Raw genomic sequence first — 25,995 nt, forward strand, 5'->3', positions numbered from 1 at the left:
ACGGCTCGAAACTGCCCCAGTTCTCTCAGTTTGATGTGTAACAAGGTTTCTTTTTATAATATTCATGAGTATGAGTTAAATAATTTGGGTGACATAGCGATGTGTTTCAAACCTGTTGCAGGAAGTGATGTAGAGCTGCAGGAGCCTCAGCTGTTCAACAGACTTTAACAAAATACTCAAATGATTTTTGAGTTTTTGAACAATTTGTACTCAGGAGTTCAAACGTAAGGAGTCTGAGGTCGAACTGAGCGAGAACATAATGTAGAATGATGCACGTTTACTTTTCAACTTCTTTGCTGAGAGGATCTCTGTAGGTTGGGATGTAGCCCATAGCTTGTGAAACTTAGCTGAGCTCATGTGAGGAAACCGCAGAATCAAGTCTGGACCCAATTCTGCAAATAATTCATGTCTGAAAACATCTTATAGTTATTAGTTAGGGACTGTGTATGTCTACGTTCAGATAAGCTGGAGTCAGCCTGCACCTTTATTGGTCCTTTGTGTCTGTTATTCATGCGTCTACAAACGTACTTGGCCAAATAAAATGTGTGTATCCATCTGAAATCTGCACACAAGCTCTGTTTGCAAAAGGAAAATTCTAAGATAAATACAAATGAGCCGATTTCACAGTTATCATCATTTCACAAAGAGGAAATGAAGCCAAATTCAACAAAAGTCAAGGGTTAGAGAAGACGAAGGCGACAGTAGGTTCTGATAAATCTTCATATGCAGTGAGTCTGCATATAAAGCTGCAGCTGATATGTAAATAACAAATGTAAATAAGATTTTTTTTCTAGTGTGCGACTTCACTTAAACTAATTTACATACAAAGAGGATTATAAAAGATGAGAAAACACTGCAGCTAAAATGCAAAGCGTCGCACTTTAAAGTCAAACTACAGCGATAAAAGCATAAGTTGTTTAGAAAGCCTGAGTTAATATGCATGAAACGATGGTTCACGGTGTCCACCCCCTTAATCTGAAGCCGGACCTGAAGACCACAGTGATGGGAGTTGTGTTTTTTCGGTGGATGGGAAGTTATTTGTTTGGAAACCTTTTATATATCGTTAACTCACATCCACATCATCTCCGGGAGGCTGAGGAGAACATTCCGGAGAAAAGAGAATAACTCACAAAACCTTTTGTGCAGGAAAAACACGTGTATACTATAACCCAGTTCTGCCGTTCATGTTTTAGTCTGACGATAATACGACGCATGTTTATGGATCTGCAGGTTCTCGTACGACCTTACATGGAAACATGCGTTTATCTTTGATGTCGTCTTCCCAGGACACCGTGGGAGCTCATCCTTTGTATTTGTTTGTCAGACAGCCGGATGAGTGCAGCTGGCAGTCGTGTTATAATTTCACAAAGGCAGCGTTCTCCCCCCGGCGCTGGTACGAGAGGTATTGTTGACAGTTGTAGGAGGGAAGATAAGTGGGTTAATTAGGGCCAAAAACCTCATTAGTCAGCATGGAGGGGAAGATGTAAAGTTTATCAGTTCCTGTTTTTTTCCCACTTTGAGGATGGTTTTGGGGTTGGCTCGCAGACAAGTTACAAAGTGGATCCTGTTGAAGAAAATTCTAATGAAACGTTTTAATCAACCCCCCCCCTCCCCCACCCCCACCCCCACCCATCTTCCTCTCCACCGTTGTTTTCCTTTCGATTGTGCTCGAAGTGTGAGATATCGCAAAAAGGAGAACTCGATCCAATTCGCCTACGTGCCGCGCCAACGAAGAGGATCTGCTGTGGCGAGTGTCCCAGTCGTGGATGTGGACCACACTGCAGGAAAACACACACACACACACACACACACACACACGCCCCAAAAACATACAAACACACACAAACAACCACAGCTCGAGTAGGTGACTGTTACAGCTTTGGTGTTGCACGGTGAGCGAGCAGATGTTCATGAGCTGAATGCTCTGTTTTTGTCCCCGTCCCCGATGAAAGCAGCTGCCGAATCTCTGGAGAAAGATTAGGCTCGGAGTTACCACATCTCATCAAGCTCACTGTATCCTTCAAAAGACACGAGCGTCTGCTGCCAACTCTGCCGTCACTAGCCGAGCTTATACCTGTGGATTAAAAGCCATTCTGGCTGTTGCACAAAGTTACAGAAGAAGCTGCGGCACAGTGCTCCAACATTTATTCCTAGAGACAGAATGAGCCCATTCATCACAAATGCAGCAGATTGGTGGGGAAGGCAAATGAATGAGGTTGTTTCAGATGTTGGAATCAATTGAAATATTAATTCAAAGTAGCAGCGCTGCCAATTTACTTCAGTTAGCTCAAGGGGGGCTGTGAATCAATCTTGTAATTTCAAAACAAGAGCTGAATATTGTCGTGAATAAGAGAAATCACACCCTCTGTGACATGACGTCAATAATTGAGCTCAAATTGATACCTGGATGTTTACGGCACTACTTCCTGTCTCTTTCAAATTAATACAGTGGTGTATCATGGCCACTTAGTGGGAAAACTGGAGATTTCGAGGATGAAGTCATAATATTACAAGAAACAAAGTCATAATTTTGGGCTATTTGTAATTTTCCAGAGGGAATATCAGAAGATCAGTCTGTTGAAATGAGGAATGTGGAGCATCTTGTCAACAGAGTCTGTCCTGACGGAGGACCCACACAGACTTGCGTCTCTTTTTGTGGAGGGGGACATGTTTGGTCCACTGTGAGGTCATCATCTGTTAAATTCAAAGAGGTCTTGTAGATTCTTAATATTTGGATCCAGAAAGTACAACACACCTCAAATCTCCACTTGATACTCATAGCATTACAACTTTTTTGTCAATATTACCCCGATACTCCATCGTAAGACAAATCTGCAAACATTTTATATTTATTCCCTCAAGGCCGTTGATTTTTAAACTGTAACACGAGTCGAGCAGTAAACATTTTTATTGCTGTTTCCTTGGTCATCCGGAGGAAAAGAGTGAAAACAAAGAGTTATAGTTTCACTCTGAGGTTCCAAATCGCCAGAGGACAGACTCACACTGTGCACGTCAAACCTTAATGTGACTACCAGTAGCGCTCGTAATGAAAAGTGCCTTTGCTCCACTTGTCTCGTCACTTCATTGACGTTTTTTTTTTTTAACATGGAGCCTCAGGGAAGAACATGAGTAAGTGATGAGTGCGTTTTCCTCTTTGCTTTGATTGGTCGTCTTTCAACACCATTTCCATGAAGTCTTCAGAAACTGCTTCGATTCCCTGAATGAACGTGCAGCGGGGAGCGATCTGTGCCAAGCTTGTCTCGGTTCTACCGGAGATGAGATGTGTAAACGTCTCCAGCGTAATGACGGCGAACATGAGACCACGCAAAGTTAGAAATTCATTCGAATGAGTCAACGGATACTTTTATGACAAACAGCACAAGATATTTTAGTTTCTGTTGAGATGTTCTGCACAAATGCATCTGGATTCCATTGGAGTTGATTAAAGTGGAAAGGTTGAGCAGATCTGCCTTTAGTTGATACTGACACAATTACTCTTCCTCACTTCTTCCACCTTTTCTGTTTGTTTGACGGATCGGAACATGTTTTTAAACTTTTGCATTAAAAAGCCTGAAGAAAGATTTTGAATGTAATCTGTGGTGAAAAATCTCTGGTGAAAATGAACACCTGTTCCTCACCTCTGTCCATTTCTAATAAAAAGATAGGGACTATAAAGATTTGCTGCTTTGTTAAAGAGGCAAACGAATCCAGGTGTTTAACCTGAGGTTATATTTTAAAATGTTTAAAGGTGTGTATATATTCTGATCCAACATCGTATATATTATTTCATATCGAGATCCACGCATTTGAAATGAAATCTTGCAATTTAAAAGAAAGTGAAAAGAACACAAGTCAAGATCCAAACCAAAATGTCTTGGTTTCTCTCTGGCTCCAGGTTTGCTAAAAAATTCTTTCTGTGGTTTTTGCATAAACGTACATGAGGGGAAAACATAACCCTCCTCGGTGGAGGTAATTATTTGATAAGTGTTCGCTCAGTTCGCTTAATAAAAGTGAACAGAATGAGAAAAATAAACAGCAGGTCGTCACTGCACCCGCTCACTCTGCTGAGCCTTTCTCTCAAGTAATGACGAGATATTAAACCTGGCATCTGACAGGAGTCATCACAGGCGACTTGTTGAGTATTTCTGCTGCTGAAGAATTTGACATTCAGTGGTGCTTACTGAATGTAGCCTGTCATTATGACGAGCAGTGGGCGTAAAGAAAATGGTGTTGATGCTGATCCACTGTTGGCTGTACTTCAGTCGAATGGCCATTTGTTTAACACACCCCCCCCCCCCCCCCCGCCGCCCTCCGTTTCTCTACAGCCAGAATAAAGAAAAAAGATTTTTCTTCTCTGCAGAAACGAACGGGACCCTGTTATAGGTGTTTTGTTCAAAGATGAACTGCAATGTTGGTGATTTCCCTCGACTCGGAGGAACATTTTGTTTCCAGTAAACATGTTTTCTAAAAACATGAAAGGAACAGAATGTGTCATATGACAAAGCTAAAGCGTTGACTTTCAAATCCACCAGAGAGCTCATTGTGAACTTTGAGGGCCCCATACAACAGGGTGTTTTTTTTTTCAAAAACACAGGAAAGTGCTTAAGGGAAACTCATACAATTTTTAATTTAACTGGAAATTATGATTACCTTGGTGCTTTGAGAATACGTCTGGCAATGTTTTCATAGTCTGGAACCAGATTCCGGAGAGTCACTTGATAGCTAAAATCAACATGAGTAATTGGTGAAGGGCTGTAGTTGCTGGATGATGCCACATCTGTCCTTTACGTTGCGTTTGCCCGTTCAGGGGACTCGAGTCCTCATTACATCCGTGTGTGGTAAAATCTGTCCCCGCCTCATTTGCACTCCCCTCACAATTCCATTGAGAGGACCTCACAGGAACAAACACAGCTTTCATTTTATACCGAGGCTCCAAACAGCCCCGGGTCATTGCTTGCCCATGTTGTGCAAAATCATATTTGAGTGGATTCACCGGAGCCCCGGTGCCTGCTGCCTACTGCCTGAATTGAAAATCCCTTCCTGTTGTATCACACAACATTTGATTTGTTGTCTCTAGATTATGCGAGGGGCTCGCTGCCTCAAGGAGGAGCATTTTAACATTGTTTTATGAAAAGCAGTGTTTGCATAAGATTGGGAATGTGGCAAAATGTCCTTGTGACTTGAAAATGGAAAGAATCTGATATCATCCTGGCAGCCGATAACAAAGGCTTAGTGCACGGCTTTTGTTTGGATGATAATGTGATTATAAGGCTGGCGGAGACCTGTGTGAAAACAATGACTGTTTGCAGACACAGCGAGTGTGTAACGGAAAAAAAAACCCACAGAGAGGAGAGAGTCAGAAGCTGGTTTTCGAGGTGTTTGCGATTGCAGAGGAGGAAGAGAGTAGGTTCAGAGACAGAGTGGAGAGAGGAAGAGGAAGGAGGCAGGTGAGCAACAGGAAACTGAGAGAGGCCTGCATACTCCTGCATCAGCTTTTTGGACAGCTGCCTGTTGGATGATGGGATTAAAGCGTCTTTGAATTTGACCTCCGTGCTTTATTTTGTTATTAACACGCCACTCCTCTGAGCAAGGTCACGCTATTCACAACATGCACCGTGTAAAGCAAGGCAGTGCTTCACCCACGATCGTTAGATTTAGTGACAAAACATGAATTTACAGGTGATCTGGGCGTAGACTCATTGTCCTGCATCATCGTACAGAAACCCGGTCTCCAGACGTCGTCTCCAGGCGATAACGACAAGTTTTATATCTGTTGAATAAACAGTAAAGTCAACGCTGGACTTTGTGGAATTTAAATCGGCAGCTGCAGATTGACTCACATCGCGTCGTGCACATGAGATGTAAAAATGGGCAACGTGAAGACTAAAGTGATTTTATTAGTCAGTTGGTCAGGTCACACATTATCCAACGCTGAGTCACGAATTGTCAACACTTTGAATACAAAACTGTATTTTGGTTATGGCCAGCACAGAAGATCGTAACTTGTTCTGTGAGTCATGCAGAGGCTGTGACGAATACTGAGTCAGATGAAAAGACACTTTACTGTTAAAGATAAGTTATAAGAAAGAAAAGAAGTTTAGATACGAGTGAGTCAAAAACTCAGCTGCATCTCAGGTGTCAGATTTTGCAGAAACACACTTGGTCTAACTCTGTGTGGTCCTCCTCTGCAGGAGGAATAGAAAGTGAGGAAGAGGAACAGAGAGCATGGCATACGATAACAACAAAGCTGAGAAGACAGAGGTCTCTCTGTCTCAGTGCCAATAAACTATTCAACACAGCTGGAACGAGAACAGAAACTGCTGAAGGACTCATTCGTAGTTTAACTGCATCAACAACAAAAGAAGTTAAAGAATCGAGAGGGGTGGGGGGGGGTGGGGGGGGGGGATTTGCTCAGTTTCTTTGCAGGGTAACTTCATCCCTGCCCCCCTTTTCACGATGTGCTGCAGTGCTGTGCAGAATTGTACCAGAGTGATTCCTGCATCTTCTTTCACGTTGGACATAGGAGCAAGTCGAATGTGTGAAATATAAAAACTGAACACTTTGGAACAGGGACTGGAAATGAGTCAGACTCAAATCATCGTGATTATATTGTCGATCAGGGATTTGGCGACGAGACTCATTGGACCAATCTGAGCTGAGTCTGTCACAGTCTGAGCGTCGGGCAGTTGGGATGTAAAATAATGCATTTTGTGGTTTATAAGGACCAAAGTTAATTTGTCCGTTTGATAAAAACATGATTCCAGTTGTAAAAACGTGTAAAGCCTGACTTGTAGCCGCTCCACGTAAGAAGCTTTTAGCTTTACTCGTTATCGTACAGCTGAAACCACTTTTAAATCCATGAGAGCTGGATTTTCATTTGGTTCTGCAGCAAATAGAAGTCAGATAGAAGTAAAGTAAGATATTTTTCATCAAGATCCATGATCGATTCCCGGGAAGTTGTTGAAAATATGAAAAAAAACAAAACACACTGGCTTCTTTCTTGTCCCATGTTCCCTCCTTCCTCCAAGTTTTATGGAAATCTGTTCATTAGTTTTTGTTGCAATCCTGCTGACGTCAAAGAAACTCTCGACCTGGCCGGGGACAAATCATCACCTCTTTGGTGGAGGTGGTAAAAAACCGAGCAGACCAAATGGTTACGCAGCGTGTTGCTGTCTGTGAAAAATTTAATCCACTTCCTCATATTTCATTGTGGAGCAACAGCCCAGCAGAGTTCACCTCATTCCCATAAAGCTTTTCTATCTCCCAGCTGCAGAGTCCCCGGTTTTTCTACATTTACCTTTTCACCACCTCATCCAAACGGAGCCTTTGAAAGCGGCTCCTCTCTACATCTATCTGGGAATAGTTATGCTCTCTGTAGGTTTTAATAGTCTGCAGGGTTTGTTCCCAGTCCGAGCAATTAAGAGTTTGGAGAATTAATTCGTACTTCGCTGCTCCGCAACGTGACTTGAGACTTAAAAAGCACAAAGACCGAGTCTGGAGTCAAAGCTGAGGCTCAATTAAGCAGCTTTGACGATGAGAAAACCTTTAAGGGCCTCGAAAGTAAAAACGTTCAGATACTTTGAAGAGTCCCCAACCTTGGATCAAGACTTGCATTTTTAAGATTTGACTTGAAAACCAGCTCTGATCGACTGGAGACTTAAAACCAGCTCCTCCTGTGAATGATGCAAGTCTTCTCGAAATAAAAAGAGAAATCGGAGCAGTTTAAGAAATCAAGAAAAACTTCACGTATGAGTGTTAGAATTTTTAACTCAACCCCCCTCCCCCCCTCCTCCCCCTCCTCCACCAGGGGTCAAACAAAGCTGGGGAGTAACGGCAGTGATGTCACACTGGAATCAGTTTCCAAATTGCCTGCTAATCTTATCTCATTAAAACTACTGAATTAAAGTCCACCCACACAATCAACTTTAACCTTAATGTCTGCGGCAAAATGAGAAGCTGTGTTTCATCCTGCATTTCATATCTGTTGTGGTTCCTCGTCCACCTCCACATGTGGCCTTCTCGTGCTGTCGGCTGTGGGGTGTGATAGCAATGATTTCTGAAGTACACACTAACACACACACACACACACACACACACACACACACACACAGAGTCCTATGGCTGAGTTAACTTGACAGATTGTCATTGGAATACTGTAATGGGACTCAAACCCCCGGACACTCCAACACACACACACGCACAGCAGAGGAGTGTGTCACTGCGGGGGGGGGGGGGTGATTGACAGGCCTCGGGATGGTGATGGAGACTAATATGGGCCCCGGACAGCCGTGTGAACAGCAGGTAGTCTGAGAGAGAACGCAGCAGCACAGATTTTATTTTATATCAGCAACATCTCCTTGATTTACGTGTTGACACAAGTCTTTATAGACGTGTTGTAGCGCCACAGTGAATTGTCAAATGACAGCAGGAAAGAATTCACAAATAGAATCATAAATTGCGGTTTAGCAGCTCTTGTCTCCTGTGAGAAGTTTATATCAGAACATATTTTTTTTTTAACCTGCAAAACTTTTAATCTCTTTAATTAATTGAAGCTTGTGAGTTGAATTTAATAAAAAAAAGTCTTAACTCACAGGAGACAATGAAAAATAACGAAAAATGAATAAAACCTAATTTGTTCTTTCTCTCTAAAGTTGGACTGATAGTGGCACAAAATACAAAGATTATATTATATTAAATTTAGCACACGACTCATTTGCTCCTCTGATGGATATTTGATCATTGACAATCAGACAAAAAGAAGTGTTTGGCATTTCTCCTTTTGCAAATTAGGTGAATGAGCAATTTAAACATTTATCATATTAAAGTATTTATGCACATTGAAACCTTTAAATAAATACAAATCAGAAAATTCTAGCACAGGAGCAGAATATTGTTAAATATTATTAGTGTTACAGTTTGGATTAAAGGTCCAGGGTGGCAGAGACACTGGATTTAAAATAAATAATGAAATGAAAAGAAAAGGTTTAGAGGCAAAGAGAAACAAAAACAAAAAAACAATGAAGAGGAAACATGAGGGAACAACGCAGAACCTAAACAGGAAGAAACAGAAACATGAGGAAACATCAGGGAACTAAATGGATAAACGGTCCCCTCATGAAACCACATTCAAATTCATTAGATCCAGATTTTATTTTCACACGGAGCAATTTATTTTTCTCAGAAATCAACTAAAATATTAAAAATGACTGATCTGAATTCCCCGATGCAGATTCGTACCCATATTTGATTCAAGTTTCGATAAAATCGTTTTGAACAGGCAGACAGAAATATAACCAAAATCCAAACTAATTAAAAAGTCATTTAAAGTCCGTCACAGGAACGAATCATGACACTTCTGTTTATTTTAGTCTGTGATTGTCGATTTGTGTCCTCAGCTCTGCCTTTGTGTTCTTCTTCAGGTGTTCGGGGGACATTCAGGTGATGCAGGTCCCCCGCTCATCCCAGTGGAGGAGCCAGCTAATGACGAGTGGCTTGGGCTGCTGAACGCCCATCCCCCCCCCCTCGCCTGCCGCCACCGCCGCTACCGCCACCACCCGCAGCCCCACCTCGCCCCCCTCCATCTCTGATGGCTCTATGGGGCGTCGTCAGCCTCAGCCTTCACTGCTGGGTGTGTTTACGGTCCGTAGCTACAGCAGCAGCGGCAGCACCGTCCAGCCTCCCCAACGACAAGCCCGGGGGCCCCCTGGACTGGCTCCTGTCGGATAAGGGGCCCTTCCACCACTCCTCAGAGTACATCGACTTCGTGGAGAAGAATCGACAGGGTTTCTCCACCAGATACAAGATTTACAGGTAAGTCAGGAGGAAGAGGAACACTTGGTGTATCACTGCTTCATCTTCACCTCTAATGTCACAACAATAATTATCCCTCTGTAATTTAACCAGCATTACTTTCTCTGTGGGATTCACACGCTGCTTCAGGGAGAGACACCTTGAAAGAGGGTTTCGAGGATGAATTTGAGGATTCAGCATCATCCTTTCATGTGGAGGCAGAGAATCCCTGCATGATTCCATTAATACTGCATATACAGGATATACACTGCATATATTTCCAACTGGTTCGTTAGAGGAAAAAATATATAGTCTCGATTTAGAGAAGTGTTCTTCATAATTAATGTGATCCATGAATTCAAGCGGCTTCAAGGCCATGCCCAAAATTTGTACAAATCCTCACCTGACCCTTATTAAAGCGCTGCAGCGAGAAATATATTGCTTGCAGTGAAATGTACTGCAGTTAAATCAGGTGGAGTCAAATTATATGATAGAGATGAGGAAGGAGGGGCAAGTGAACTTTATGCTGCTCCGGCTGACTCAACCTGCAAGTGTACATCCGCTGTGATGTGTTGGTTGAGGAGGAACAGATTATAGTCGAGGACAAGGTCACTCTAAGGACGTTTTACTCCTAATTGCACATGTGATAAGGTCACGGCGGCGCCCACAGCTGCAGCTGCACGGGGATTTTTATTTTATTACCCGTACATTTGCTTTTTTATTGTAACATCAAAATGATGTAACACAACTGCATGTGTGATATTAGTGCACAGGGCGGAGGAGGGGATGTGCTTTGTGGGGAAAAAAAAAAAAAAAAAAAATTCAAGGCTGCTTAGTAGGCAGACTGCAGTATTTGGCCTATGCTGTCATGCAGAAAGGTTTCTCACAGCCAGCGTTCACAGGATGTCTGGCACTCGCCTCGACAGAATCGCAATGCGTGACGTGCCGACGTGCTGCTGTCGGCTGGCCGCGCCTCCCGTTCTGCTGCCGGGCAAACGCTCAGGAAGTCACCTGATCAGGTGGTCACCTGATCAGGTGGTCAAATGAAGGCGATGATTTGTCACGGCAGCAGCACAGACTGAGGTATCGGCATGTGACCGAATTAGTGGAGCCGGCGTCATGAATCATATCCGTCGTCATTCGGGAGGACGTCGTCCAGGCCCGCTGGAAAAAGACGGACAGGGTTCCTGACATCTATGGATCGCTGCATGGATGCTTTACGGCTTCAGCGATCGGATGCCGTGTTAGAGGTTTTTAATATTTCCTTCTCTGGCAGTGGTCCGCTGGAGCCGAGCTGCAGGAGCGGCGAGATTAATAGTCTTATCATGTGGCCAAGTGATTAGTGAGCTCTTAGTACTTATTACTCTGCATTATCACAGAATCCCCTGAGAGGCTTCTGTCAGCTGCAAGGTTGCGTTTGAGGCCCTCTAGATTACCACAATGCGGCATTGATTAATAGTGATGATATTAAAAGGAAAAGCTAACCTAAAAAAGTAAATAGCCCGTAAATCTTCCCAAATTGAATTCACTTGGATTCTGTCCTATTCGGTTTTTAGAAAAGAGTCCAACAAAGACAAGAGGGACACATCTGCAGCATAGCTTCTGTTTTAGCTAATAATAGCCTTGTTTCAGTGCTGACGCCGGTGGGTTGAGATGTGGTGATCACTTTCTGAAACCCACACCTGAAGGTGGCTCCTAATAATTTCAGCGGGCTTGTTTTATTGTAAAATTACAATATTCTCTCCAGGGGGTGAAACTTTGCAGCGATGCTCCTGCTGTGTGTTGCTCTGTAACAGACGTCCTGAGAGTTTCCTCATCGAGCTCGAGCCCTCGTGTGCCAACCAGAAAAGAACACGACGCTCTGTGGAGGTGACTCACAACCATTCTGCTCACTGCTCTTCACCACAGGGTGAAAATACAGAACAATGGAATGGTGACAAACCAAACCAAATAAAAAACAGGGTTCTGTGATATCGATGGACCTTTAAACTTGAAAGTGCTCCTCTGCGGTTTGCTTTTAAATTATTTATTAAATGTCCTCGAAGTGATTTTTCCAATCAAATAGTTTTAATACCAAAGTCAAGGTGTGTCAAATGTAAAAACAGGAGTATGGATGCGTTTAAATAGATTCAGCCATTCGTCCCTGAATCAAACCTCCACAGAGAAGCTGCAGCAACATATTATATTTAAAATGATAAGTGGACTGTATTTATGTGGGCTAGTGCTCCGCTAATCCACGACGACCCTAAGAGCTTTTTTCATCCACTCACACAGAACGTCCATACGCACAGTTTTTCTATCACTACATCAAATTCAAATTCTGATGGACTTCAGAATGGGCTGAAGGACCCAGGGATTTCATTTCATTTCATTTGTATTTATTTATTTCGAAGTAGTAAATGAAAATAGAGAAATTATACAAAAACAACGCCAGAAAAAAGTTTTATTTACAAACTTATAAGGAAAAAAAATGATTAAACGATTTAATCTACATATTCGAAAAGGAGTGAGAAGAAAAGCACATTCATTTGATATATAGATATTTATACACATGTACAAACTCATTCACCTACACGCCCGAAAACATTGACATTGTTAATTACAGCAGAAATAGAGGAAGATAAACTAAGGAACGTTTTGAAATACTTAGTGTTGAGAAAGGTGTAAATTACAGCTCAGATGGTGTCAGTGCATCAGTTAGTAATGAATTAAAAGCAATGAGATATCCGCAATTAGTGCATTCTGCAGGCGGACGTGCCCACCCTGTGAGTTCACCTCCATCGAAGGGGAAGCGGCTCGGTGTTTGATATGAGAGCCGCTTCAAACACAAGCAACAACAGCAGATCTGTGTAATCCACAGGGGAGTCTGCAGGCGCTCTGAAGAGGGTTGAGGTGAGTGTTTTAGAGCAGATTCCCTCAGCGCTGCTTCTCGCCAGACTCTCACTGACGCTCTCCGTCTTGTCTCCTCTCCTGAAGTTCCCTCCGAGGTTTCAAGCGGCTCCACGTTGCTGCTTGTGGTAAATACGCTGATGAAAGACGGGAAAATAAAATGTATTCGAGACGCTTTCACTCAGTCTTGATATCAAATATCACGCATTTCCTTCAGTCATAAGAGACTTGACATTAGATATTCCACCATAAACAAGCCCCGGTAATTTTTCAGGTTTGTCTTTGGTTCTCACTCGTATTTAATTTGTTTGCGCTGCAGGCAACTCTCTCGTGGAGCTGTCTCGCAAAATTTGGATTCAGTAAAAGTGTAAAAAGTGGTGAGGATTCCACTGCAATGGTTAAAATTATTTCCCCTCGTTTCTCAACTGAAATATCTAAATTACTTCTGCATGGATGGACATACAATTTTGCACATGCCTGACTTTTAAAACCAACAGCATCTGCCAACATCTCATCGTCTCAACAGTTTCCAGGCCGAACACAACAAGTTGCATTTCAGATGATGTGAGCAGCTCACATCCATAAGTGTCTTCGGCCGTTGAGAAGATCCAACAGCAGCAACAATAAAATCTGGAGCTTGTGTTTGCTGGAAATTATCATTTCTGACAGTCCGTGTCTGGAGGGTGGGGGGGCAGAGGCTCGTCTGTCGCGCAGGGCAGAGGTGATTGAAAGTGACGCCATTGTTTTCTGGTCCGATCTTCCTCACGTGCAGACCGGACCTCTGCTAAATGCTAATGAATGCTCGATGACAGGAGAAAATGAATTACGAGGATCGGTTGTGTGAGTTACAGTGTTGGAGCCATGATGTCGTAATGAATTCACACCACGTTACCCGTCCACTCATTTTTTCTTTTCTGCCTTTGTTACTGATTGAATTTGAAAGAATTTTTAACAAGTCCTCAGAAGGAGATGGATCAGAGTGTGTGTGTGTGTGTGTGTTTTGGATATCAGAGAGCATATCCATTGGTTCCAGTACAAACACAATGTGGGCCTTCCGCCTTAGCCACCTGTCCACCGCGAACATTGCCAAGGGAAAGCTGCCACATTCACCAGGGTGCGAGCAGGAGTGTTTACATGTATTTGGCCCTTTTCTGAACATATTGCATTTGGATAATGTGTGTGATTATTATTTTATGGACCAAGAATTATTCATTATGAATTTAAATTCAACAGCGGAGAACTCGCCGTGCCCATTAAATATTATTAAACTGCTTAAACCAGTGAATAAATGTGAATATAATGCAAATGCCAGAAGTATTTAAAAGCACAATAGCAGAATAGCTATTTCTATCCTTAACGTAAGTATCTAAGTACCTAAAAGTGTATGAAGCAAAAATCACTTTAAATGTCACCAAACCTTAAATTTGATTTTTGCACAGAATGGCCCATTTGACAGAGTGTGTGTTTTCGCTGTTTGAGGTGCAACTACTTTATATTCAGTTAGGTACAGTCGAGCGGTCCCCACTTCAGGGTTGGACTCCCTCCAAAGGGTCACAAGATAAATCTTGAAGTTCCCGGATGATAAATGGAGTTGGAAAGTCATGAAAGAATAAACAAAGTTCTGTTGCACCAATTTCAGATTCCTCTAGACTTAGTAATGTCCGTAATTTCACCGATTTGGACCCAAACGGTGAAATTACTTTGAGTGAAACCATCTAAGGAGGAGAACGTTTTTTTGTGAGGGATCACAAGTCAAAAAGGTAGAAAATTAAACTAATTTAAAATCCTTTCAATCATAATAACACGCTGCATCGTGTGAACGCATAATGTTGGCTTTAACTCAAAATAATGGCTGTCAAATAAATACACTGGAGAAAAAAGTAAAACAGATGCCCCCTAATTTGTCATGCAGTAAAAAGTAAAAAGTGATGAATGAATAATAGAAATTGGATTATACTCATGATCTTTGTTATTTTCTCCCACCAGTGAATTTGCAAATAGGATGAAGCAGCTGAGAAAAAAACTTTTAAAAAAACGTGACCCTGAAAGCGTCCACAGATTTAAGCTGATGAAAGTGATGTGCCTCTGCGAAGAGGTGCAATGAAATTGATAATAAGCTGGTTGTAGGGAGGATTGCAGCCCCTAAAATCTACTCCGTGGTGAAACCCATTTCATTTCTCCTTCCTCCCTGCAGGATGAACCATTTGGCCTATTGGGGGTTTAAGATAAGACGGTGCTAGCTTATCACAGCCAACGATAACTGGAGAAACGAACGACAGCGGGGATTTGAGAGTAGTCGTTCTATACCAGGTCTCTGCACCCTGCTCCCCGCTCCCTCCCCCGTGTTATTTCCTCTGCTACCACAGAAAGTGCCGCAGCTTTGAACCGTTGCTGCAAAGTGGAACTCGAGAGACACGCCGTCCCATTTGAAGAGGTCATTTATTTGTGCGGCATGAAATGAGGTGAAGATTAATAGCTACACTAGATGCATCTGAGCAAGAGATTAGTCAAAGGCTTTGTCTGAATTCTACAGTGTCAGCAAAAAGGTCAGCGGGTACCACGTATCCATTTAGCATCATTATGTTTACTTCCCGTTCTCGGCCTGTGGTTTCTGCTTAACGCCGCGTGCATCAGTAGGAAATCTTCGCCACCAGCTTGTTGTCACTTCCGTGTGCAGCAGTTAGATTTTACTCTTTGAGTGAGTCAAACATCTGGATGTTTGAGCTTTCCTCATTACTCCTGCTTTAATGTGATATATACCCTTTCAAAAAGGCCAAACTCCCCCCATCCATCATCAGTGGCCAAGGTTGTTCAACCCATTCTGATTACAACAGTCAGCCAAGGAAAAGAGCAACAGTCGACTGAAGGGCCGATGCCGCTCGTGTAAACTCACCGAATGTTTGTCAGTGGCTGCATCCATCTGTCAAGTCAACCATATAATGCCACGCGGCTCCGCTTTGATTCAAAGACAGATTCCATTTCGTAATTATCCTCTGAAAAGCATCACTGTGTCGCTCTTAAAAAAGAATAACAAAAAAGCGAAGGAGCCTCTTTGAGGAACGCGTCTTCCCGACCCTTTCTCTTCACACAAGCGTGATTATGTGAGTAAACTGGGGGCAGTGCCAGGCGCGTAGCGAAAAGTAATCACAGCCGATCTGTTATAATTGCAGTTGTTATGTTTGTCTGTAACTTCATAGCTGTCTCTTTATAAATCCATTCCCATGCTCAGTTGTGATAGGGGAAACGTGCTCGTGGAGATGAGCTGGCTGCTGGCCTAACATCAGAGATGTAATGTTTGCAAAACATCAAAAAGTCGTCGAAGCTTAATTTTACAAGCACACATTCAATTAGTTCTAGTTAAAATAGGTTGTTGTTCTGTAGGTGTCTCGCTTCATGTCTGATTTTTGTCTATATGTGAAAATATTTTAATTGTTTTCTTACTTTTTCTCCTTATTGGTCGAAATTAAACATTTGCTAATATAAACTTTTAGTGGAGAGCAGAAGAAGTAGAGGCTGAAAACCAGGCAGCTCCTTTATGCCTCTAAATATGGAATGTCAATGTTACTGCTAATCTCTATAGACCACAAATAAACAGAACTGTTTAGAAACTATGTTGGAAAAGTACTAATGACAAAGTTAGGAAAGTCCAAAGCCTCAAAATGAATGAGTGCCAAAGTTTAAGACGGAAAGATAAAGGGTAAAACACAAAGACTCCACAGTCTGTGAGCAAAAGTTCTGTTAGTTTCACTAAGGCGATGAAGATGAATAAAAAAAATCAATGTGGAGTGTCTTTTAATGTTTTTGACCTCGGTGAATTCTCCACAGAAGAATAAAATCAAGTCAATAAGGTCTGAGAATGTTAATAGCGCTCTTATAATATTTCATGTCCTTCTAATAGCATCTGTGCTTGTTTACAAACCTGAACTTTGGACAGTCAGGTTATCAGAGGCAGCAGACTTAGCAAAGCAGACCAGACCTCCATCTCCCCAGTAACTTTCTCCAGCTCCTCCAAACCTTCGTCCCCAGGTCAGATTAGATGTGTCTGCAGCGTCTTCTGGGATCATACCAGGTGGGGAAGGTGTGATCAGCCTCATCCGGGTCCTTCTGACACAAAGAGAACTCCGATCTTCCTCCGGATGTCCGAGCTCCTTACCCTATCCATCGTCTAAGTCTGAGCCTCCCTGTCGCTTGAATCCACGAATATCGTTCTCAACTTCCAAGAATACATAAACATACGTGGCAGCAAATCAACTGGTGAATTGGAAGCTTTGGCCTCAGCTCCCTCTTTGGAACAGTCGAATTCAACATCCATGTTCCTGCTGAATCAATCCGTCCGTCAATCGCGGGCTCCGTGTAACAGTCCGTTGTGAAGAATACCTCGGACTTGTAAGGTCTCGACTCTCATTCCAGCTGCTTCACACTCGGCTGCAAACCATCCCAGTGCAAGTCAGAGGTCACGGCTTAATGGAGCCAACGGAGCAACATCATCTGCAAAAAAGCAGAAAGGCAGCAGGACGCTCCCCTTCCCCTCGCTGCACTTTGAAATTCTGTCCATGAACATCACAAACAGAATCGGCAAGAAGCCAACACCAACTGGAAACCTTATTAACAATCCTCTCCAGAGTTCTGTGGCTCTCACACTATTTTTTCCGTACATAAGGAACAGATGGCTTTTCTAAATAACCTGTATATCACATATCCCATCATGCACCTGTTTTTAAGAATGGCAAAGCAGAACCATAGACGAGTGTCTCATTCACCTTCTCTAGAGGTGCTGGGGCTTGACACAAACATATTATCACGAATGAAAATGAGGGACTTGGACAATGAATGTGCACTTGTCATTGCTATAGGTTTACAAGAGGTGTTTCACTGGAAACATATTAAATGTGATTTAAAGTGACCTCGTAAGAAATGAAGGACTTCTGCTCCGTGTTGATTTCTAACCTTCTGTTTTCTGCTCATCCGAATTGACAATATACGTGTGAGAATCTAACATCAGTCAGTCCAGAGAGAAAACCTCATACAAAACACAAATACAGAAATCTGTCATGTGAAATAACCTAAATGTTGGCGGGTAGTGTGACCGTGTGGGATCCCATCACTTTAGCGGAAAGTAAAAAGAGAAAATCTGATTCCTGAACAAGATGCTTCAGGGGTTTTAAACTCGAAGAGGAGGTACGGATGAGGAACTCCTGGGCCCCAGCGAGCGTTTTTGTGAACATACTTTTGATCTTCTGCTGGAGTTTGGCCGTTAGTTCTTTTATCCGGTTATGACAGCAGGTTACCGGTGGTCAGAGTCCAGCTCCTCGTCTCACCTGCTCGGGGCAAGTGGCATATTAGTTGAAACTCTTTCAGAGGTACTGACGTTACAGCGTGTGTGTGTGCGTGTGTGTGCGTGTGTGTGCGTGTGTGTGCGTGTGTGTGCGTGTGTGTGCGTGTGCGTGTGTGTGCGTGTGCGTGTGTGTGCGTGTGTGTGTTCCAGAAGTTACGGATTAGTTTCATCCTTGTTTCTTTCGTGATTAACGTCACACTCTCGAGGCTTGTTAAAAGCTGTTCATTTATTAGTGTCTCATCAAAACTTAAATGACAAAATTAAAAACCTCTCCTCCTCCAACATCACTTACACTGGCTGCATTTTTCTAGTTTGCAGATTTAGTCGCTGATCCAACTGCTGCTGTCGTTAACATTCATTGATCAGGAAGTCAGTGCGGAGGATTTCTTAATTTCCATAAGTATAAACTATCAATTAAAAATGTTTTCATTCTCATTTTCTACACAGAACGAGATAATATACACAGTTGCTATGAAAAAAACACAAACAGATGAGATCTACAAAGAAGACACAGGATCTGATCAGATGGGGCAAATAAGGTTAATTCGGTTTCTGAGTTTGTAGGATGAAGTTTAAGGGAGTTCCACAGCAGCAACAAGCAAAAAGTGTCTTTCATTTACGAATGTTACGGCTGTTCCCTGTACTGTTTGTGTTTCCTGTTTGTCTCTCGTCTCTCCTCTAGCTCCACCCTGATTAAACCAATCAGTCATCAATGAGGTGCACCTGGCCAGTGGACTGAGGTTCTTTAAAAACTCCTGTGTCAGGATCAGAAGGGAGGCTTCCAGTGTGGGGACCGCTGGGCCTCAGCTCCGGGTTTTAACATTGTGTGTGTTGTGTTGTTTGATGATGATGATGATGATAAATCCCATAGTTCTGCTCTTTTAAAGATTCAGTGTGTAGAATTTTCACCTCACCCTCTCCTTCCAAACATGAAAAAGAACTTGTGGTTGCCTGTAATTGTCATAAAAACTGAAAAGGTGTTTAGTTTGTCCACATCATGAGATAGTGAGATGGGTCCCATAGTTCCCTTTCACCTAAATCTCACACACTGGACCTTTACAGGCTTTCTGATCGTGATTCCTATCAGTGGTGGTCAGTGATTCTACATGTAGTTCCCCTCAAAGGGCCACATTATCGTGGGGCGTAACGCAAACAACTGCAGGGAGTTTTTGAAGAAGCTGGAGATGAGACACAGATTAGAGTCAGTGATCCTGGTAACTGCATAACTGCTGGTCATGTGCATTTATTATTTCCACCCGCATAGATGTTGCAATGTGGATTCACAACACAAATGCATTTACTTTTTGTGTTTTCAATTAAATTGCAATGTGTCCCTGATCATGTGTCTGATCGGATCACAGTCTGCTCTCTTGCTGTAGTCACACCTGCATCTTCATGTAGTCAAGCACTACCCGATCGCAACAGAGTCGCCCGAAGCCCACTTGAATGTCAGGTGCAGTTGGTGTAATAGTTTTTAAGGTTATTCGTAATGATATCACGGTCAACCGAATAAAATACAAAACTTGAATCCAGCAGAAGTCAGCCGCAGATTCTGCAGTGAGCATTAGGGCTGATAGTCACTTTAGTAAAAGCTGTTTCTGTGCTGCACCAGGCACAAAATCCTGAAGGGAAAACTGTGAAAAATAATATGATTCATGTGAGAGAGAGCACTTTTCTAAAAAAGGGGTTGAAAAGTGGTCTGACACACGTCCTGTAGAAATCTTGTTGGGATATTATCTAATCGATAAGTGCATGAATGTAAAGTGTGTGATTGACTCGTGTTTTTGAACAAAGAAACTCACGTGAATTGTGTTCAAATGGATTCAGCAAAGATTATGAGCTTCCGGGGCGCGGGTGTGAAATGGAGCCTGGTATTATTAATTATATTTTATTAAAATGGCTGAGAAACTTCTCACATGTCACTGGATGCGTCTAAATGCTGGCGAGGACTGAGGCCTGACCATTGAGTTTATTGCTCGAAATAAAACCCGGTGGTTGTAGCTGCTGCTCCTAATTAATTTTGAGAAATATGAACACCTTGCTTCTTTCACATAAAATAAAATTCATTATATTGCGATTATATGCCAGCGCACCTCTCCCTCCAATGACTTATTTGACTTTGCAGAGCTTTTCCAACACAACGCACAAACCTCTCCTCTCGAAACTCAACGTGTGCAGGTCGTAAATCTGAACTGTTTTGCCAAACGCCAGATAAAGGGAACACGGAGAAGGCTGATTTTGACGCGCAGCGCGCTCCGCCTGTTGGAGTGAGTGTCGAGCTGTGGGAGAGAAAAGTGCACAAACGTATCTGTGAAGGACACTTTGCATGGAAATCTCCCGTACAACAGCTTGAACTGGTAGTAGAATAACTTTGTATACCGCTTGAGTCAAAGCTCTGCCAAAAGCATCAGCTCAGAAAGCTGCGCCTTGAGCAAACGCTTTACCAACACATGGGGAATAATGCATATCTGAAGCCAGCTCGGCCTTTATTGATCCAACTGTTGTATCCATTGGTTCCTCGAGTTCTGCTGCAGTTCAGCTGTGTTTGACTCGTCTGTTTATTTCCTCTAATAACGTTCAACATGTGCTGTTTTTTTTTTTTTTTTTACATGAAAGTAGAAAAGCAAAAGGAGCTTAAAAAGCTGTAAAACGGAGATAGGGGAAGAGGAAAAGTATTTTTGCAGGATTCAAAGCGTTATTCAAGTTCTTCATTTCCTTCTCCCCCTCCTGCTGTGTTGAATAGCAATGTCTTATCAGGGCTAATCACATATTAACATGGCCAGACATATTTGAATCACCGGATGTAGGCAGCGGGTATGAGCCTGCCATTGGCCGTGGGATCCTCCTCCCCTCCTGCTTCTGCCCTGTTACACTTGGTTTTCAATTCCCTCTTTCACAACAGGAGCGGAGCTGGAAACTTACAAACAGGAAATGGCTTGTTTTTGTTTAGGAAGTAAATAGAGCCTTCACAAAGTCGACTGCGTCTGTCTTCTGTGAGGAATCAGCCATTCTAATGACTGCGATCGTCTTCCCCGTGTGCAAATGTTCCACCAAAACATGTCCTCCCACCCGACACGGCGTTAAAGCAGAATGATAATGGCTGCACAGTGCTGACACAGCGCTGTGGAGACAGGTCTGGCTATATATGCGACACAGATTATAATCAGTGAAGCACTAGGGATTCATATAAGCTGCACTCGTCGCTGGGGTCAGGTGTATTAGTTGTCAGAGGTCAGAAGAGGGAAAAGGAAAATTCCAACGAAAGCTCTCAGTCTTTTCTTCACCATTTGTTTCTCATTAATAAAAATATTCGTTGTTTGAGGAATGACCTGATTTTTTTGCGCCATCTTTTACGAGACGGACGTGTTGAGGGGACGTATCCGTCATCTGTGTCGTCCCAGCACGTTTCAGATCCAGGCGACAGTCATGATGTCAAATGAAACCCAACTTTTGATATCTGTTTCTTTTTCTCTCTCACTCCATCAGTTCACTTTCACTTGAGTTCGCTCTCTGTCAGCGTCGGTCCAGGGATTCCTTACATTGCAGAAGCAGAGAGTGACATAGATTCAATATGCGTCTCTCTCTCTCTCTCTCTCTCTCTCTCTCTCAGGATGTATGATATGATATTGCTGCATATAAAATTCAGAGAGGGTGAATTTGCCTCTTTAGGCTCATGTGCTGTAATTTCAGTAAGAAAGTAAAGGACACGAGGAAACAACTTTTTCTTTTTGAATACTTGCTTTGTTAAACTTCCCGTTATTACAAATGACTTCATTTTTATTCTCCTATGATACTCTTACTATGATGTATGTGTACTAATCTCTCCCCTGGTGTTTGTGTGCAGGGAGTTTGGGAGATGGAAGGTGAACAACCTGGCTGTAGAAAGGAGAGATTTCCTGGAGTCTCCTTTACCTCTGACGCCCGAGTTCATCAGGAACATCCGACTCCTGGGCCGCCGGCCCTCCACCCAGATGGTCACTGACAACCTGATCAGGAAGTATGGCACCCACTTCCTGCTGTCAGCTACACTGGGAGGTAAACAATCATTAAACTATTATTAAGTGTTAATTATGTAACATGCGATAACGTGCGACTGATACCGATCGTCTACAAACACCCTGCTCAGGATTATCTGCTGCGCTCGGCTTAGCTGTGGAAAAACTCTGGATACCTGCTGTTTCTTTCATATGCAAAACAACAACGTGGTTTTATGAAATTCCTTCATATCAGTCGTACCCGACATCATCATTTAACTCTGAGCACATATGCTGGTTACCGTAAACAGATTTATTGCATTCATTTATTAATGCCGTCTTTTTGCTGCAGTAATAAACACTCGTGCGTTTCATAAATCGGGGACCTGACGACTTCATTATTGCTCAGCATGTCTCCAATTTGCAGCAACGATAGTGGCAGATTCTAAATTCATTGTGTTTTTGCAAACGACCGTCAGTTTTTCCAGGTGAAATAAAAACCGTTGCTGGCAGATTTAATCGACTGCAACCAGTCAGATAATTAAGATGAATCCTGTGAGTTGGATGAGAACTCTCTCTCTCTCTCTCTCTCTCTCTCTCTCTCTCTCTCTCTCTACCTGCTTGATTTTTAAACATTTCAAACGAACTTGACTGAAAATGAGAATTCAGCAGAAAGGTCTTCATGGATGAAGATCTTGCCACGTCAGTGCAGGAATGATAAAGCTGCAGTGTCTCAGGTAATATCAGTACCCAGAGCTTCTTTTATGCCAGAGACAGTGTTATAGACCATTACAAGGAAAAACGTGTCCTAAGGAGTCACTCCTCCCCACTGACATAGGCTTTGGTAAAGTCTACAGTTTGTGTAGATAAAAGGTTTTAGAATCTGCTCTTCCAGGCGTCGCATGTGGAAAACAGACGGACGTGGCACAGTAGCTCGTCACAGTAAGTAGCTGTGTAACAGATTGCAGCAGAATAATACACCACTGGCGGCACAGAAATCCCTCTTCAGAGATGTATGAATACATGCAAACGCCTGTGTACTGTAAATACACCACTCCCACCACCAATCACAGTAACCCAATTTTCCTTTTTCTGCAGCGTGATGAATGGACGAGCATTAATGGTCCTCGGAGCGGAGAAAAAAATAAACTCATTTAAGATGCCAGAGAGGCCCAAAGCAGATTTTCTCTCAAAGAGCAACACTTGCCAATTACTTCAGACCTGACTCGTTGGTTAGAAAAGGTTTAGTGTGAGTAGATGCATATAATGCAAACCCCACCGGCTGCCTGGGCCGACGCAGCCCTGCATGCTGGCTCCCGGCCACTTACCCGCATGAAGAGGAGAATGAGGAGTTTGTCTTGGATTGTAGCCAGAGATGTGCCTCTGTGGTTCTGAATGGATTGCCTCAGTGTTCAGAAACACATGGACTTAATGAAATTAATAAATAGATTGTGATATTAAGGGGCCGCCCTTCAGCAGCCGAGGAAGAAAGACAGACCGTCGGCAGAAAAAATGGCCCTGAAGCATTAACGCTGCATTACGATGAGAAATAGGATTTGCACTCAAAGCAAAGAGAGTGAGTGCTGCAGCCAGGCCCCTGCTCTTATGAGGGGCTGATAGCTATGATCAGTGGCTGCTGATACAGGGGTGATGTGGCTCGTCCCGACTGAGGTCAAACATCTTTGTGCTTCACCGGCTGAGCTGCGGCTGAGCTGCTTCCACCTGGGATTACGCGACTGTGTGTTCGAGCAGAGGGCACGTTTTGAAAAACTATGGAAAAGAGCTAAATTGTATAGAATTTGAGAGAAAATGAGCAACGTGCTGCTTTGAAAAATGTTCCAGATACAAAATCAGGCCGGGAAAATCTAAGTAAAAAAGATCTGACGCAAGTTCGCACCTGATTTGTGGGAAGTGCATCATGTGAACACCTCAGCATCGAGTGCTTAGAACCAAAGCTACTGAGAAACACAGAAAATCACCCAAGATATTTACACTTTGATTTTCTTTCAGAGACGTGCAGCTCAGCGTTCGAGCGGCTACGAGTGAGTTTGAACTCCGAAGCATTTAATGGCAGCAGATAATGTGACCACACTCCCCTTTTCCTGTGCAGGAGAGGAGGCCTTAACGATATTTGTGGACAAGAGGAAGCTGAGTAAGAAAGCGGAGGTGAGCGATTACTCTGGTAACTCCTCCGCCGTGACTCTGGAGGCTCTGCACCAGCTGGCTGCCTCCTACTTCATCGACAGGGAGAGCACGCTGCGCAAGCTGCACCACATCCAGATCGCCTCCACCGCCATCAAGGTAACACCTTTGTTCTCGAGTCGCACTCAAGGACAAAAGCGGCGATTTTTAAAGATTCTGTTTACTTTGATTCTCCGTCATTCATCAATCTAGTCCAACTCAATTCATCCCAGCGAATAAAAACCTTACGGCATAAAGCAAGAGGGTTAATAGTCCTGGTTAGTGGTTATGAACAATCTCATTTCAAAATTGATTGTTGCCTCTTTGTGACTTACAACAACCGAGGAGACAATCAGGGAGAACATTGGCTTTTTCCACCAACTATTCTTAAACGTCCGTGGTCGGTTCTTAAACTGTTATCCTGTGTTGCTAAGCTACACACTTTGCAAATTATCATATTGAAGAATACCAGGGCAAAAATAAAAAAGATAGTTTCAGAGGCATGTAGGTCTCCAGTAAGCACAGATGGAAATAAATGGCAATTAGCTTTTAAAGATCAGCAGATACTTCACAATTTTGTTTTAGGACAATATGCAAAGAAGTAGATTAAGGCAAATGTGGGATGTGAATAGAGGTAATCAATCAGTATTTATCTCCAAAAACAAGTATTTGTATGACTAATATTAACAAACCTTTGTCAGCAGAGGAAATTACATAAAATATAACATTAAACCTCCCGTTTCTTTTCCCCCCTTTACATTTCGACTGTGATAGTAAACTTGAACATTGGCAGTCGTGGTTCATGATTTCTGGGTTTTAATAGTCAGGATTTACCTCACTGCCAAGAGAAGCTTCTTAAGAAACCCTTCTCTGAATTAAATAAAATTACCTTTGGGAGAAGTGATGTGATTTTCTGTCCCATACTTTGTATCTGCTATTCATAAAGAAATATTGAAATACTGTCTGCACACTGTCACAATAAGATAAGATAAGATAATCTTTTATCCGACCCACAGTGGGGACATCTGCAACCTGACGGCAGCAAGACGGCAGTCAGAAATAGACATCAGTAAAGTAATAATACTTCTAAATGTGGGAGATAGGAAAAAAAAAAAAACTGAATATGAACAGTGACGGAATATGTGCAGTGAGTCAGACAGTGAGAATCACTGACAGAAATTAAGATTGCACAGTTAAAAAGTGAAAAACCTGAGTTATACATAATAGAGAGTAAATGAAAAATGCAATACTTTACATTATCGACCATGATTCTCTAATATGTGCTGCCATTATATAATGATGATACTTGCAGATGTATTGTGGGTTTGTGACATTGCAGTTCAGAAAGGTGCCACATCAAGAAATCATACAAATATATAAAATAAAAATAGATATTGACCAAATACACAGTCATAATATTTCAGTTAGAACGTAATAAATCCAGATCTCAACATCATGTATGTTATAAAAACACACAAGTGGTTGTGGGATATGCAAACATGTTGCACTTGGTCTCATTTACCTCCATAAAAAACAAAGAAATCGATTTTAATTACAATTTAAACTTGTACCACGTGGTTTTTGTGGTTTATCACAATTGTCACCACTGTCCTTGTGATAATAAAATCACAACAGCGAGGAGTAATAAAGTGGAAGATGATGCTTTTTATCAGCCTGCGTGTGATGAGATATGATCTCCAGCTCCTGGAAGCACACAGAGTTTAGGGTAAGCGACGTGATGAGCACATATGGCGAAGAGAAGATAAATGAATGTGGTGAAACACGGCTCATGTCAGGTTTCTGCCTCCGGCTGTCGCCTGCAGGTTG

General features: G+C 42.6%; 1 protein-coding gene across 2 annotated transcripts in view; it reads left to right on the forward strand.

Moving 5' to 3' along the window:
• brinp3a.2 (bone morphogenetic protein/retinoic acid inducible neural-specific 3a, tandem duplicate 2) overlaps positions 1-25,995 on the forward strand; it is a 44,097-nt gene that overhangs the window by 5,039 nt on the left and 13,063 nt on the right. For both annotated transcript variants that reach the window (XM_020102547.2, XM_069520908.1), the window contains exons 2-4: positions 9,420-9,810; positions 21,858-22,048; positions 24,098-24,288. In XM_020102547.2, the coding sequence (XP_019958106.2) occupies positions 9,587-9,810; positions 21,858-22,048; positions 24,098-24,288 (606 nt within the window). In that variant the 5' untranslated portion in view covers positions 9,420-9,586. The remainder of the gene's footprint in view (positions 1-9,419; positions 9,811-21,857; positions 22,049-24,097; positions 24,289-25,995) is intronic.

The sequence above is a fragment of the Paralichthys olivaceus genome, chromosome 3 (assembly GCF_024713975.1).
Source record: "Paralichthys olivaceus isolate ysfri-2021 chromosome 3, ASM2471397v2, whole genome shotgun sequence".
Classification (NCBI taxonomy): domain Eukaryota; kingdom Metazoa; phylum Chordata; class Actinopteri; order Pleuronectiformes; family Paralichthyidae; genus Paralichthys; species Paralichthys olivaceus.